At 40.3% G+C, this 16,991-nt stretch overlaps 1 protein-coding gene across 1 annotated transcript in view; it reads right to left on the bottom strand.

Moving 5' to 3' along the window:
* BEGAIN (brain enriched guanylate kinase associated) overlaps positions 1-16,790 on the bottom strand; it is a 230,851-nt gene extending 214,061 nt beyond the window's left edge. The window contains exons 1-2 of the mRNA XM_070752205.1: positions 16,670-16,790; positions 15,546-15,574 (exon numbers count right to left, since the gene is read on the bottom strand). Coding sequence (XP_070608306.1) covers positions 15,546-15,559 — 14 coding nt within the window. The 5' untranslated portion in view covers positions 15,560-15,574; positions 16,670-16,790. The remainder of the gene's footprint in view (positions 1-15,545; positions 15,575-16,669) is intronic.
* Between the last annotated feature and the right edge of the window lie 201 nt (positions 16,791-16,991).

The raw sequence follows: 16,991 nt of genomic DNA, 5'->3' as shown, positions 1-16,991 counted from the left end.
GTTCTACGTGATTACTTGCATTTTTACAGTCGTGATAGCCACAGACCAGAATTGTGATTGCACATATGATGGGAAATATCAAAGCGTGAAAAACCACTGGAAGTGTCAAGTGTCAATATGTTCAGTATTCCTGAAAGATAATAGCTCCAGGAGCCAGCAGCTGCAGCTCTGAAAATTAGAAATATAAGATGTGTAGGTAATCCTCAACTTACAACCACAATTGAGCCTAACATTTCTGTTGTTAAGCGAGACAGTTGTTAAGTGAATTTTGCCCAAATTTACATTTTTTTGCCATGGTTGTTAAGTGAACCACTGTAGTTGATAAGTTAGTAACCTAGTTATTAAATGAATCCAGTTTCCCAATTGACTTTCCTTGTGAGGAAGTCACTGCTAGTACTATGTACATAACGGGTTAGGCTTGGTAATACATAAACAAGCTAACAATGAATGCTTGTATGTATTGAAACACTAATAGCTTTAAGAGTTAGTGTTGGAGATTGCTATGAGAGCCATAAGCATGATTCTCTCTGTCTCTGTTATTTCTCTGTTTGTTATTGCTGTTTGCTATAGTAAGAACTGTGTATTTGATGATAGTTTATGTACTTGAAAGCTGTACAAGTAAGGCTTGTAGTATTATTAATGTATTGAGACTTATTGACTGATTTGACCGTGTATGACTGGACTGTTTAACTTGATTACAATATTTGATAAAGTGAATACTATTTTATACTCTTTAATGTATCTGGTTTGTATGACTGAACCATTAGTCATATCTCCTGACTATCTCCTGGATATCTGCTAGGATTCCATGTTTCGCATTGGCATCCTAGTTTACTCAAGGATCACTCTGCACACTCCTTAACAGTCACAAAAGGGGATCTTATGACCTTGTAACACAGCAATGGTCATAAATATGAATCAGTTGCCAAGCCTCTGAATTTTGATCACACAATCATGGGGATATTGCAAAGCTCATAACTGCAAAACAATCGTAAGTCACACTTAAGCCCCATTGTAACTTTGAATGATCACTAAACAAACTGTTGTAAGTTGAGGACTACCTGCACTTAAGTTCTTACTGACTAAAGGTGATTTCAAGGAATATAAATCCCTCCATTCGCTCCCATTTTATCAGAACTGAAGAATCTTCTTGGATGAGAAGTGAAACATCTTCAAAGAAAAAAACAAGGAAGTCAAGCTGCCTTTTGAAAAAGCACCTCTGGGAAGACCAAATTCTCTCAGTATTGTCGAATGTCTCTATATATTTACCCATGTTGTATGGCAGAAGTATTACTATTATTCTTTTTACCTTCTTTACTACCTCCTCTTATTGGTATGATGATAATGATTTCTGTGTTACTTTGCTTGTACACTGAGAACTTCTACACAGGAAACAAAATCCTTATGTGTCTAGTCACACTTGACCAAATAAAGTATGCTATGCTACTCTCTTCTCAATAGAAATAATTTTGCTATTGCCAATCATAAACCACATATATAAATATTGTCCTATCCCAGCAGAATTATTCCTTAAATATTCATTTAAGAAAAACAGAATCTTTAAAGGGGAAGATTCCAGAGACAATCTCTTGCCTTTAGGGTTGATGAGAATTACAATTAAAAAAAATGATGGGATGATTCCTATTGGGCTGATGGACTTGTAACCAGTCAGCAATGTAGCAAATTCATATGGAGTAGATCTTCTGTCTGCTCTATTGCTGAAACTTGTCAAAATTCCAACAAAGCCTCTAACCAGAAGCCATATTGACAGATTGAGAATAGCCTTCTCAAATTTCTTCCAGATCAGATATGGCACTTTTACAAATATTTCCAAATGAGAAATATCTAAAGAAAGTTCCCAAATATCTAACAGCCACAACCAAACGTAACTGGACTTTAAATATATTCTACTTACAATTACTAATTGTATCTCATCTGGGAATCCTAATATGTCTTAGAAATTGAATATATGATTACAGGATTTAACCTCTTACAATATATCTGTTACATAAAGGCAGGTTCTAGTATACAATCTGCACTAACTAAATTTGATAGCACCAAATAATACAAGGACAGGTAAATTGAAGAGTTTTTCCAAGCAACAATATGATTCCATATGGATCATATTAACCTAATCCCAAAATCTTCAACCTTAGATTATCTACTGTTGACCTCTCCCCCTTTCTAAGAGATCTGTAAGGGGTGTGCATAAGCGCACTATTGTGCCTATCGTCCCTGTCCTTCTGTCCTATTATCATTTTATCACTTCTTTATACTTTGTTATGTTAATACAAACTATAACTCTATACTTGTTTGATATATACAATAAATAAATAAAATAAAAATAAAATGGTTTTAAACTGTCCTTGGACAGTTTAGTTACTCTTTGACTTGCAGCTAAAGACTAACTATTTATTGCTACTGATTTTCCATTTCTTTGTGTTGGCTAGAATAACAAGTTGGAAAAGCAATGGGAGAGCAAGGGTTCTTGTATACTTTTAACGGGTTTATTATAGGAAGCATACCATATGTATTTTCTTTCATATAATGAAGCACTGTGTGTGCATTTCTTCTTTCTCTTCACATTGCGTCTGTAAACTGGGAAGCAACAGGATAGACTGCACATATTGCTTTCCATCCTTCCGAGGTGGGTAAAATGAGGACCCGGATTGTGGGGGCAATAGCCTAGCTCTGTTAAAAAGTGCTATTGCTAACATGTTGTAAGCTGCCCTGAGTCTATGGAGATGGGCAGCCAAAAAAAAAAAATCAAATCAATTAATAAATAAATATTCATCTGTATGTCATATATCTCAGGGACCGCCTTCTGCTGCACGAATCCCAGCGACCAGTTAGGTCCCACAGAGTGGGTCTTCTCCGGGTCCTGTCAACTAAACAATGTCGCTTGGCGGGACCCAGGGGAAGAGCCTTCTCTGTGACGGCCCCGGCCCTCTGGAACCAACTCCCCCGAGATTAGAATTGCCCCCACCCTCCTTGCATTTCGTAAGCTGCTTAAAACCCACCTCTGCCGCCAGGCATGGGGGAACTGAGATACTCTTTCCCACTAGTCCTTTACAATTTTATGCATGGTATGTCTGTATGTATGTTTGGTTTTATAATAAGGGTTTTTAACTGTTTTAGTATTGTATTATTATTATATGCTGTTTTATTGCTGTTGTTAGCCGCCCCAAGTCTGCGTAGAAGGGCGGCATACAAATCCTATCTATCTATCTATCTATCTATCTATCTATCTATCTATCTATCTATCTATCTATCTATCTATCTATCTATCTATCTATCTATCTATCTATCTAACCAGGAGGTCTTCTCATCATTCCTATTACCTTCCTCCCACTTATGACTACATGACTGTAACTTGTTGCTGGAAGACTTATGATTTATATTAATATCGATTGCTTCCTGGTTGTTTATTTGCACCTTATGACAATCATTAAGTCTTGTACCTCATGATTCTTGACAAATGTATCTTTTCTTTTATGTACTGAGAGCATATGCACCAAAGATAAATTCTCTGTGTGTGCAATCACACTTGGCCAGTAAAGAATCCTCTTCTATTCAAACACAACACTGATGTAGTTGTCAATGAAATCGAATTTGACACTTGGTTTAAAGGGCTGCAGGCAGGTGCTCTGTACACACCCATACAGTACATGGGAACCCAAAGGATTGTTCCTGAATCATTGAAGCATTGTCTTATGACTCTTATCATGACTGTTCTTTAAAGTTTAGGAAAAATGTCTTAACCAATCTAACGCTTTTCAGATAGTGTGTGTTGGACTCTATTTCTCATCTCTAAAACGTATCTTTTTATATGGACATTCCCCGGCTTTCAACTCTCCCAATTTATTTTAATGGATTGTTTTTACTCTGGCTTTCACTATGAAATGTTTTTCGGGTTTAGGATTTGAAAAAAACCACAGAGACTGAGAATTGAGAAATAATTAGAAGTAGTATAAAATGCTTCAAATAAACAAACTCTAGTGGGGCCATGATGGCTGGAGATTATTTATTCATTCAAAATATTTTTCAGTTACTTGTCTAATTACAAGTAGTACCCAACATTAAAAAGAAGATAATTAAAAATGGAATTAACTATACAACCAATATTTCAGCCAACAACCAATCATAAGCACGGACATAATAAACTTCGGGTGATAAAACAGTCCATAAAACAAGAGCAGCTACCCTAAGGACCCATGCTTCTGCATATATCAGCCTGGTTTTCAAAACTAGTGGAAGCCAGTGTAAATACAGCATCTCTGTCTATCTATTTTTAAATCCAAGATATGCTGGTTGGGGAATTCTGGGAGTTGAAGTACATGCATCGTAGGTTGCCAATGTTAAAAACACTGATCTAGAGCACAGGTATCAAACTTGACCATGTCACAGACCATAGTGATGTATCATGATATTTTTTGCCTTTGCAGAGCTGGGGCGGGCGTGGCCTACACATGACGTATCAGGCCTACAGGCCACTAATTTGACAGGCCTAATTTAGCGGGAACACAGAGGAGAAGTTTATGATAGTTTAATGTACTGAGATTGAACACAAAGGCTTCTTCATAAAAACGTTCTAGTTAGAATATGATTCTTTCCCCTGCAGTGTATGTACAGGTAGTCCTCAACTTACTACCATGATTGAGCCCAGAATTACAAAGTTGTGACAGTAAGAAAACACTCATTTTGCTTTGAGGTTCTGGAAGGATGAGTTTGTCCTGATAGTATTTGTGTGTGTGCAAGTGCCGGGGAAAATTCACGCGAATCACCATCAAGGATTTATGTGTATTAGAAGAAACATACTATGACATAGATGGGCAACTTTTACCCTATGGGCAAGTTATTTGGGAATTTCCCAGAGGTGGTGGTGAGCAGGGAGTGCATTGAGGTGTGCAATGAGGTTGCTGTGGCAGAAAAAAAAAGAGGTTCCCGGCGGTGGCAGAGGCAGGAGGTGACAGATGAAAAAAAAGGAGAAAAAAATGGTGGTAACTTGGTTCTTTTGTTTTTTGAGATAGTGCAGGTAAGTTACTTCCTCTTCGCCAATGTAAAATCTGCCAAGGAAAACCAGTAGGCCTGGCAACTGTTAAAAGGCTTTATTGAAAGGTACAGCAACGTATAACAACTACTGGAACCAACAGCAACACCAACATGGCCTCGTCTGGCAGCTATTTATATCTCCTGTTGCCAGGCTGAGCCAGCCAATCCTGGCTCTGTATTTTCCCGCCCAAAAACAAGGGGCGGGCCACATTTCCCAGTTGTCCTCTGGACACAACACTGCATACATCTAATATTTGGCCTTTGGAGCTGAAAATGAATGACCATTATCATCCAACTGACAAATAAATTACTAATAGCTCCTTGTCATTTATTAGGAAACAAAATAATCTGGTTTTCCAATCCTAATGGCAAAATTGGAAATCACACACACACACGCACATACACACACACACATCCCGTTCCTCCAAAAATAAGACATTCCCTGATAATAAGCCCAATCAGGATTTTGAGTGCATAAAGCCCAACGCTTATTTCAGTGTTCAAAAAAATAAAACATTTTCAAGGACGCATATTATATATGTGTGTATATGTGTGTGTGTGTGTGTCTGTGTTATTTCTATATTTTGAGTATTGTGCAGTATGCAAGTAACATGAATCTTCTATCAGGCGACTTCTATCAGGTACCAAGATCCTTGGTACCAAAAAGACTGCTAAACTATGTATTATTCCAATGAAGTACATGAAGATTACGAAATTATGATGTTAGAAAACAAGAATAATAAATCTGTTCGTTTCTTTTCCCCTTGGTTTATCTTTTACCTTTCCCCCCTTTTTTATAATCAACTGAAATCCTCATGTGGGGGGTTTTTTGGTCAAATTCAACATTTATAAAATGTTCTTCCGATGGCATTATGTGCCAGCACGCCTAGCCAAAATGAATGTAAACATTAGTAACAAATGTTGGAAGTGTAAAAAAGAAGTGGGAACATACTACCACATATGGTGGCAATGTAACGAAGCAAAATGTAACGATTCAAATAAGGGCATGGATGGAAGAAATATTGGGCTATAAAATTGAAATAAAACTGGAAATGTATTTATTAGGCATAATTAGAGGCAAACATAGCAAAGAAAATTACTACTTAATAAATCACTTACTTACTGCTGCAAGATTAGCATATGCACAAGTCTGGAAACAAGATAAGATTCCAAACAAAGAAACGGTAATTAAAAAAATATTAGACTGTGCCAAATTTAGCAAATTAACATACGAAATTCAAAACCAACAAAATAAGGACTATTACAAAGTGTGGGAAAAAATTTACAACTGGGTGGAAATTAAGAAAAAGGTATAGTAAATAGAATTGTTAAAAAATAAATCTTGTAAATATATCAAGTGTAAATGTGTAATGTTGTATTGTTTGATGTCTAAATGTTTGTAAGTCATATAAAATAAAAAATAAATAAATAAATAAAATAAAAATCAAAGATGGTCTACCAAAATCAATGAAGTTTAAATCAGACAAGATTAATTGAAGTCAAAGTAATTTCAATTGGGCTACTTAAAGACTACATTGACTTATATATTGCATTATAATTTATTGAATAAACCAAAATTGGCTGGGTTCCCACAATACAAATAATGCATTCCTATACTGTGTAAGGAAAAAGACCCCTAACTAACCAACCACTCACAGACTTTATTACAATGTTTGAACTACGTCAACATTTAACCAAAACGGACTTCTTTTAACAGGTCAAAACTGGTTTTGTGTAAAAAGAAAAAAATCAGGTCTCTTATATAGTATCATAGAGTCACAGGTCCAGAACAGACCTTGGAGGTCTTCTAGTCCAGTGTTTCCCAACCTTGGCAACTTTAAGAAATTTGGACTTCAAGTCCCAGAATTCCCCAGCCAGCGAGAGTTGAAGTCCAAGTATCTTAAAGTTGCCAAGGTTGGGAAACACTGTTCTAGTCTATGGCCTTTCTTGCCATAGTTGTTAAGTGAATTTGGCTTTTCCATTCACTTGGCTTGTCAGAAGATCACAAAAGGTGATCACATGACCCCGGGGTATTGCAACGGTCATAAATATGAATCAGTTGCCAAGTGTCTAAATTTTAATCATATGACCATGAGGATATTGCAACAGTCATGGCCATGTCTTCTTTTTTCAGTGCCACTGTAACTTTGAATGATCACTAAATGAATTGTAAGTCAAGGAGCACAACATAGGTGGAAAGAAAAAGCTGAAATCTAAGCACCTTAAACCAGGCATTATTTTGCCAATATTAATCTATTTTGACCCATAACTATTTTCTGGATTCCCTCCCCCAATTAAAAGTTTGTTTTACAAGGTTTGTTTTAGAGGAGTATATTACAAACTAAATGGACTGCTTCTGGCTAAGAATGCTTTATATACTGCTCAAAAAAAATAAAGGGAACACTCAAATAATGTTGTGTCCAGAGGACAGTTAGGCCTTGTACCCACCCCATATTCCTTGGGCGGGAAAATACTGCAAGGTGACTGGTTGGCTCAGCCTGGCAGCCCGGGATATATATAGCTGCCAGGCACGGCCATGTTGTTGTTGTTGTCTTGTTTCGTTCTGTAAACCGTTACCTCCTGTTCAATAAAGAACCGTTACTTACTCCAAGCTTGCAATCCTTCATTCTGGCAAGGATCCAACATCTGGCGACGAGGAAACGTCACCACGAGAGATAAGTAACCAGGGATTTCCCTCAGCCACCGCTGCTGCCTCGGGTTTTCCTAGCCACTGTCACCGCCAGCACCGCCGCTGAGCCTCTCAATTCGCGGCGCCAATTGCAACCGCCGCCGAGTTTCTCAGCTGCTCGGCAGCCAGGGAAACCCCCTTGTCATTGCCGCTGAATGAATGAAATATTCTCATTGAATACTTTGTTCTGTACAAAGTTGAATGTGCACAACAGCATGTGAAATTGATTGTCAATCAGTCTTGCTTCCTAAGTGGACAGTTTGATTTCACAGCCGTTTGATTTACTTGGAGTTATATTGTGTTGTTTAAGTGTTCCCTTTATTTTTTGTGTGCAGTGTATATAGAAGTATGTTAAGATCTCAGAATTTGGGCACAAAGATTGTTCCTGTTCTCATAAAATCTAAGAATCAAGGCCTTCTCCTTAGTTTTATAGAGATGTGAATATTCTTCGGTAGAGTGGAGCCTGACTATCTCAGTTCGCAATCCCATAAATATATTTATCTATCTTATTCAGTTCAATATGAATTACTTTTGAGCTCTAAGAGAATTCTGTTGCAAACAATGTTTACTTCTAAAGTGATTACGCCTTGTGGGGGGGAAATGTCATTTACACTGCCCTCTCTTGTTTTCTTAATTGCCTTGGCTTATTAAAAGATTAAACCATGCAATCCTCACGCTCAATGGATGATTACCATCAGGTAGGGATAAACATTTAACTAGTTTACTAAAAAAAAAGGTAATAACAGTTTGTGATACTGAATCAGAACAAAAAAAAAGGCAGTTCAGTGTAAGAGTTAAAGGCAGGGTTGTACAAATCCTTTGGAAGAGGAGCTTCAGAGGTCCTAGCTTGTCTGACATTGGTTTGCTTAACCATTAAAAGTAGATGCCTCATTTTCTAGGCTCATGCATGTGTTTCAGAAAAAGTTCTCATTAGTCTCTGCTCATGTGGGGAAGAAAAATCAAGTATCCATGTGCAAGTGCAAGTGACAAGGAACAGCTTCCGAGACAGCCTCGCCAGCTGTTAAAAGGTGAGACTGCTTTAATGATTCAAAAGGAAGTGCTCCCACCAGACCAAAGAGAAAGAAAATCATTACAAAAACCTTTTGGAGTTATGCTGATAATTAACCTTATCAACCAGCATTGGGGGGGGGGGGGGGGAGCCAGTGCTGTGATTGGATTCTGAATATTTAAATATAATATATATATAGTGCAAGGCAAAGAAATACCGTGCCTCCTTTTTTTTTTTTTTTTTTACAATTCTCATTCAATTTGATGAAAAAGAAGTTGCTTTAGACCAGTGATTTTCAACCTTTTTTGAGCCGCGGCACATTTTTTACATTTACAAAATCCTGGGGCACATCGCCAACCAAAATGACACAAAATGACACTCTAAGACACTCTCCTCTTTTTTTCCATCCCTGTCTCCTCCCCACCCTTGTGTGTGTGTGTGTATACACACTCTTGAACCATTTCCAAAAACAGGTGAGGGCTGGGGGTTTTTCTCTCTCTTATTCTTTGGGTGCTTTTTATATGCTTTAAATCAAGAGTAACTTCTCTCTCTCTTTTGTTTCTCTCTCTTTCCTCTCATTCTGTTTCAATCATTTTCTCATTTCTCTTTTTTCCTCCACTTTTTGCTCATTTCTCTCTCTCTCTCTCCCTTCCTCTCCTTTTCTCTTTCTCTCTTTCTCTCTTTCTCTCTCTCTCTTGCTTTCTCTCTCTTTCTCTCTTTTCTTTCTCTCTCTTGCTTTCTCTCTCTCTCTCACTGTCTCTCACACTCTCTCTCTCTCTCTCAGCAAAAAGTTGCGAGACCAGAACCTGAGCCTCCTTCTTCGCAGCACACCTGACCATGTCTCGCGGCACACTAGTGTGCCACAGCACACTGGTTGAAAAACACTGCTTTAGACTTCTGAGAAGATACTTTTGAGATGATTTTTCATAAAGGGTGTTATGCCGGGCTTCACGTTAGGAGCCCCCAATTAAGTCCAAAGTAGAAATTCAAACACACACGGTTGTAAAATAAACAAGGAAAATATTGTCCAAACACACTTTTAATCAGCCAAAGTGCTCTCCCACAACTCACAAGCCTTGAATGCTGTGAAAAACATAAAACAAAAGCAAAGCAGAAAAAAGGCAGCTGTGAAGACATCACAGACACCCCCTTTAAGAGTCCTCACACTGTACTTAACTGTGAATTGTTCCACAAAGTCCTTGAAAAATCCTGAAGCAGTTCACAAATGTCCTTTGTAAATCCTGAAACAAACCACTAGTCTCTCTCTCTCACAAAACGGATAATTTCCCAGCCAAGAGGCAACAATGCTGGCAATTTATCAGCAGCCCCATTAGCCTAATTGCCCCAGCCACAGGTGTTCTCCATTATTTTCTATAATACTTGCGCAGTTGTTCCTTCCTTGTCATAAACTTGCGCTTGCGAGCATCTATGAATACCTCCTCTTCAGAATCTATGATGATGATGATGGTTCACTAATGGGGTAATTAGCTAATGGACTGCCTGTAATTACCTCCTCATCAGATCCTGCTTCACTCCCAGAATCTTCCCCTGACACAGAAGCTTCACTGTCTGAAGCAGTTGGCAGTAAACATAGAAGTCTGACGGCAGAAAAAGATCTCATGGTCCATCTAGTCTGCCCTTATACTATTTTCTGTATTTTATCTTAGGATGGATATATGTTTATCCCAGGCATGTTTAAATTCAGTTACTGTGGATTTATCTACCACGTCTGCTGGAAGTTTGTTCCAAGGATCTACTACTCTTTCAGTAAAATAATATTTTCTCATGTTGCTTTTGATCTTTCCCCCAACTAACCTCAGATTGTGTCCCCTTGTTCTTGTGTTCACTTTCCTATTAAAAACACTTCCCTCCTGGACCTTATTTAACCCTTTAATATATTTAAATGTTTCGATCATGTCCCCCCTTTTCCTTCTGTCCTCCAGACTATACAGATTGAGTTCATTAAGTCTTTCCTGATACATTTTATGCTTAAGACCTTCCACCATTCTTGTAGCCCGTCTTTGGACCCGTTCAATTTTGTCAATATCTTTTTGTAGGTGAGGTCTCCAGAACTGAACACAGTATTCCAAATGTGGTCTCACCAGCATTCTATAAAGGGATCATAATCTCCCTCTTCCTGCTTGTTATACCTTTAGCTATGCAGCCAAGCATCCTACTTGCTTTCCATACCGCCTGACTGCACTGTTCACCCATTTTGAGACTGTCAGAAATCACTACCCCTAAATCCTTTTCTTCTGAAGTATTTGCTAACACAGAACTGCCGATACAATACTCAGTTTGAGGATTCCTTTTCCCCAAGTGCATTATTTTACATTTGGAAACATTAAACTGCAGTTTCCATTGCTTTGGCCATTTATCTAGTAAAGCTAAATCATTTACCATATTACAGATGCCTCCAGGAATATCAACCCTATTGCACACTTTAGAGTCATCGGCAAATAGGCAAACCTTCCCTACCAAACCTTCCCCTATGTCACTCACAAACATATTAAAAAGAATAGGACCCAGAACAGACCCTTGTGGCACACCGCTTGTAACCTGACTCTGCTCAGAATACTCGCCGTTAACAATAACTCTCTGATGTCTACGCTTCAGCCAGCTGCAAATCCATTGAACTGTCCAGGGATTAAGTCCAATCTTCACTAATTTATCTATCAGCTCTTTATGTGGAACCGTATCAAAGGCTTTGCTGAAGTCCAGGCAGGCAATATCCACGGCACCACCTTCATCCAACACCTTTGTGACATAGTCAAAGAAATCAATGAGATTAGTCTGACATGATTTGCCTTCAGTAAAGCCATGCTGATTTGGGTCCAATAAGTTATTGTTTTTTAGGTGCTGATTTATCCTCTTTTTGAGTAGAGTCTCCATCATTTTAACTACAACTGATGTCAAGCTAACTGGCCTGTAGTTACCAGTAAAGCCGGCCTCTGATAATGTGAGGATTCTCCCACACCATACCCCCACAGTCCTCGGAGCAGGAGCTGGCCCAGAGCCAACCACAACAAAGGGTAGGTGGTATTCTTGCACCAATTTAATTGCAAAGTAGGCCCCACAAAAAATGTGCAACTATCCTGCCTTCACTGTACCAACCCCTCCCCAGTGGGCTGCAACCTGCCTTGCTTCCCACTTCAGTTAATTCCCAGGGGAAGATACTGGTGAGGTTTCCTTGCATTGAGCTTTTCAGGAGCAGCGTTTCAGTCACTGCTACGGAGAAGTCCTGGTTTTGGGAAAGGGCTGGAGATTCCCTCTTTCCTCTGGAGAAATCATCTAGTTCTGAAATTAATTTGTTACGTGACCAGGTTCTTAAATACAAGAAGCAATTTTTCCCATAGGAATCAATGTAAAAGCAAATAATGTGTGTGATTGGGGAAACCACAGGGAGGGTGGAGGTCCTGTTTCCTCCCAGGAGATTCCTAGAGAGGCCCCACGGAGGCTTTTCCTCACCTTTACCAGCCCTGTTTCCTCCCAGGAGATTCCTAGAGGGGCCCTACGGAGGCTTCTCCCTGCCTTTTCCGGTTACAGTTTCGGATGCTTGGGTTTGTAAGTGGAAACTGGTTCTTGAGAAGAGGCAAAAAAATCTTGAACACCCGGTTCTTATCTAGAAAAGTTTGTAAGTAGAGGCGTTCTTAAGTAGAAGTACCACTGTACTTGATTTCTCTAATTACTTTTTTGGCATAAAATTAAATAGCTAGCTGGCTGGCCGGCTGGTCAGCTGGTCAGGTGGTCGGCCAGTAAGCCGGCCGGCCAGCTGTCTGTCTGTCTGTCTGTCTGTCTGTCTGTCTGTCTGGCTGTCTGTCTGTCTGTCTGTCTGGCTGACTGGCTGGATAGATGGATAATAGCTAGATAGCTAGATAGATTTATTTTATTTATTTGTTGGATTTTTAGGCCGCCCAATTCCTGCCGGACTGAGATAGATAAATGGATGGATGGATGGATGGATGGATGGATGGATGGATGACAGATTTTTCCGGGGGAAAACATACCTAACGATAACCTTACTTTTCTGATGATTTTCAAACAAAGGACACAGGTAGAAGGAAAATGAAAGAAAAACAAGAAGGTGAAGGACGTTTCCTTTTAAATGCTCCATACTAGTATCTTCCATCTTCATGCAATGTCCTCCAACAGCCAGAAAAGCCACATGTGTGAACAGTTGCACTTTTTTCTCATTTTTAGCCTGAGCACACTTTTGCAGACAACCTAGCTGGAAATGAGAAAGTGCTAAGGCGTTGTAAATGGGAGCTCATTGCTAAAACAAACAAAATGCTAACCCAAACATCATAAGCCTACTAGGATGTGTCCATGCCCCACACCCACCCAATTTCTTGAGGAGGTGCCAAAGGCAAATTATTCTCAGCAGGGATTTGAAAACTTAGCTGGAAAGCTTAGAGTGAGGTGAATGTCTTTGTATGTCCCTGTTTGAAAGGAACAATTCCCAGAACTTACATGCAATTAAGATAATGTCCCCCCCCACCCAAAAAAACCCAAGTGCAGGGTTTTAAGGCAAGTAGCATGCTGGTTTTCCCATTTCATAATAACTATAGCAAAATTACATCAACACAAGATATTAAAAAAAGAAAATCTGTTTCTTTGTCATTTACACACCTATGTAAAGATCCATCTTCTTTGAGGAATTACAGAGTTGACCCCCCCCCCCAAAGTATTCCTGAAGATTAATTAAGGACAGCAAACTCAAGAGAATGTCGTTTCATCTCTTCTTAAATCTGCATTAGCATACTGTTGAAGCCTATTTTCTTTTTTCGCTCCCTTCCATCCGCCAAAAGAGCATATTTATGTTCCCATCATAAATTACCAGGATATGAAAAAAAATGTACAATTACTGGTGATCTAGGCATTCCTATGATTTATATTTTTATAGACTGTTTTTTTAAAAACAAAAACTCTACAAAAATCATGACTATGGAAACAAGAATCTGTTCACTTCAGAAACATTTCTAGCCCAGGAATTATGATTTTAATCCTTTGCATTGACATACTGTTCTTTTTTACTTTGAGAAATATCATATAGCTCATTCTTTTCAAACCCCTTCCTTTTTCATAATTCAGTGGTGGAATAATTCACTCAAAAATATTGACAAAGTTGTTTTTGGTATACGTAATTAACATTAAGAGACACCCTGACAAAAATCATACTGCAATATATTTACTGATTCCCTCAAAACCCTCTAATGAATATACACCAAGACATTTTCCATCAACCTGAGAAATTCCAGTGTTCAATTCCTATGACTCAAAAGAATAATGAATGAACTTCACACACAACTACTCTAAAACACTTTGAGTGTTCCAAAGATGTTATTTTCCCACAATCACATAATAATAAACCAGACCATGTTTTTTTCAAGTTAAATTCTCAGAAATAGAACCATTCACATTTCTCCAAAAATTCAGCTCTTAGTTGACTTTGGTTGTCTTTTGCTTAGAAGATTTGCCAGCTTAAATGGAAACCTTTTTAATACTGAGAAATCCAAAACCGTTGGATATGCTGCCTAGAAAGCTAAAAATTGGAAGGAATAACCAATAAACCAGAATCCTAGAAAATAATCATCAATTATTTTTTTAAAATATGTTATTTTTAGGTTGAAAATTCCACTTTGTTGCTCACATCACGAAACTAATTTACAGCAATATAAATAGTGGGGTTTCTTCTTTAGTAAGCATAGATCGGATTGCTTATATATACTGCTCAAAAAATAAAGGGAACACTTAAACAACACAATAGAACTCCATGTAAATCAAACTTCTGTGAAATCAAACTGTCCCCTTAGGAAGCAAGACTGATTGACAATCAATTTCACATGCTGTTGTGCACATTCAACTTTGTACAGAACAAAGTATTCAATGAGAATATTTCATTCATTCAGTTCGAGGATGTGTTATGTGAGTGTTCCCTTTATTTTTTTTGAGCAGTATATATTGCTAGAGATGACAATTTAAGGAGGTCTTATGGCCTTTATCTAAGGTGAGTTAGTTACTGCAACACATACAAGAAATTTCCAAAGCAGACTTAGCAGTCAAGACATGAACTGGAAAACTTGTCCTCTTCCAATTGTCATCCCCTCCTTGACTTAAGGGAGGGAGCGACATCCAGAAGAAACTTCCACAGGCAGACAGCATTTTGTACACAGAGAAAGCAACATTTTTTTAAAAAAAGAGAGAGATTGCCATCACTCAGGAAACATAAAACATAAAATCAAATATTAGTGCTGCAACATTTACACCGAAATGAACATTAGCAATTAGATGATTTGATGCAAAGGTTCTTTAAAAAGATGAATGGATGCAATAGCTTCACCCCCACCCCACTCCCTCCACCCCACCCCCGCGGCCCATCCCTTTCCTGGGCATTATTGATCTGGCTTTTTCTCACTGAACAGAAGGAGGGGGAAGCAGGCTCTTGCAGTCAGAACTGCTAAGTGGTAGCGGTGGTGGTCCACTGCATTTGTTTAAGCAAGTGCTCCTCACCACTTGGAACAGAAACATTCCAGCCCCGCTGAGAGGCAGCCCTGCTCCTTTCGCAATTAATCACTTTGCAGAAACACATTCCATAAAGCAAACGAAGTAGCACTTCGCACGTTGCCTGCATGCCATTTGCTCCTCCTGGTACACCCAAAGTCGGGAAAGCAGAGAGCACCGATGCTTAGTGACAGAGAGGGGCTCCCTCAACACACCCAAGGCGGTTTGCCTTAAAAGAAAAAAAAAGAAATGTGTGTGTGTGTGTGTGTAGGGGGGGGGAGAGATTTGGCTTACCTTATTTTCTCCATCTCTGCCGCAGAGGCCTATAAGAAATCAAACAAGGAGCAAGTGAATGGCCAGGGTGCGCAGCGGGGGCCAGATTAATGCATAGTTCAGCCTATGTACCCCAAGGACTTGCTGCCGGCCAGTGGCTCCCAAGCCCACTGCGAATGGAGGTTAGATCTTGGGGTGAGCATTAACACAAACACACACAAACAACACACACACAGGCTGAAAGACTCAAACTCCAAGCAGAACGCAGCGGACTGCAGAAAAGACGCCGGGCACCCCGGAGGCCCGAGCAAGCATGGGCCGAGTCAACGTGGAGCGCCGAGGAGGAGGAGGAGGAGGAGGCTGGAAGAGAGGGGAACGGGGCTGCCAGTAACAGGTTCCCGGCGCCGCTCGCATGCCAGGAGAGAGAGAGAGAGAAACTTGCAATCGCAGGGGCAGAGCCGAGCAGCAGCGGCAACGGGAGGGAGAGAGAGAAGGAGGAGAAGGAGGAGAGAGGGAAGGACGGAGGGAGGGACGCAGTGGAGCGATTTGAGGCTGCCGGCAGGGAAACCATCCAACGGTTTGAAAGCGCTTTCGCTTGGGAACCGGAGAGGTTTGGCACGGGCGCGCGGGCGGGCGCGGCCGCGCGTGTCTTTCCCTCGTCACGTTTCCCCAAAGATCTCTCGACAGATGGGAGTGCGCAAAAGCCTTGAAAGTCGGGCGGAGAGTTTCAATGATCGGGGGTTGTCTCCCCCAGCTCCTTCCTCCTGCAAGACTTCCCCCCCCCCAAAAAAAAAGCCGTCCGCCCCCGTAAATCAGTGCCTTTAAAATTAACAGCTCACTGCATCTCTCTCTCTCTCTCTCTCTCTCTCTCTCTCTCTCTCTCTCTCTCTCTCTCTTCTTTCTGTACTGCTCTCCCTCTCTCTCTCCCTACCTACGTACCTACCCATCCTCCCTCCCTCCCTCCCTCTCTCTCTCTCTCTCTATCTATCTATCTATCTATCTATCTATCTATCTATCTATCTATCTATCTATCTATCTATCTATCTATCTATCTATCTATCTATCTATCTCTATCTTTTCTACCGCTTTGCTTTCCTCAAGGCGCTGCACCAGCTGCCTCCTTGCCCGGGGCTCGGCTCACACACCTCGGGGAAAGTTTCAGGGCGAGCCGTAAGCCTGAGCCTCCCCCTCTCCTTCTTCTTCCGCTTCTCCGGCTTGCAGCCCACGGACAGGGCCAGGAGGAAGCCTCTCTTCACCCACCGGGTCCGCCCGTTCCCCGCAGAGCCGGGGAGGAGAGAGAGCGCCAGGCACACGCAACCTTTTCGCTTCATCTTTCGGCCGCAGAGCTCTCTCTCGAGCGCGCCTCTCCCGCAGCCTCGCTCCTAAAACCTGCCCGCTTTCCAGGTGTGCCGGACAAGAACTCCCAACAGCCCCCCAACTCGGCGCAGGGCACACGCTCGGCGGGGG

Source organism: Erythrolamprus reginae, chromosome 1 (genome assembly GCF_031021105.1).
Source record: "Erythrolamprus reginae isolate rEryReg1 chromosome 1, rEryReg1.hap1, whole genome shotgun sequence".
Lineage (NCBI taxonomy): Eukaryota > Metazoa > Chordata > Lepidosauria > Squamata > Dipsadidae > Erythrolamprus > Erythrolamprus reginae.
Note: the sequence above shows the minus strand (reverse complement) of the source record. Positions and strands in the feature narration are given on the sequence as shown.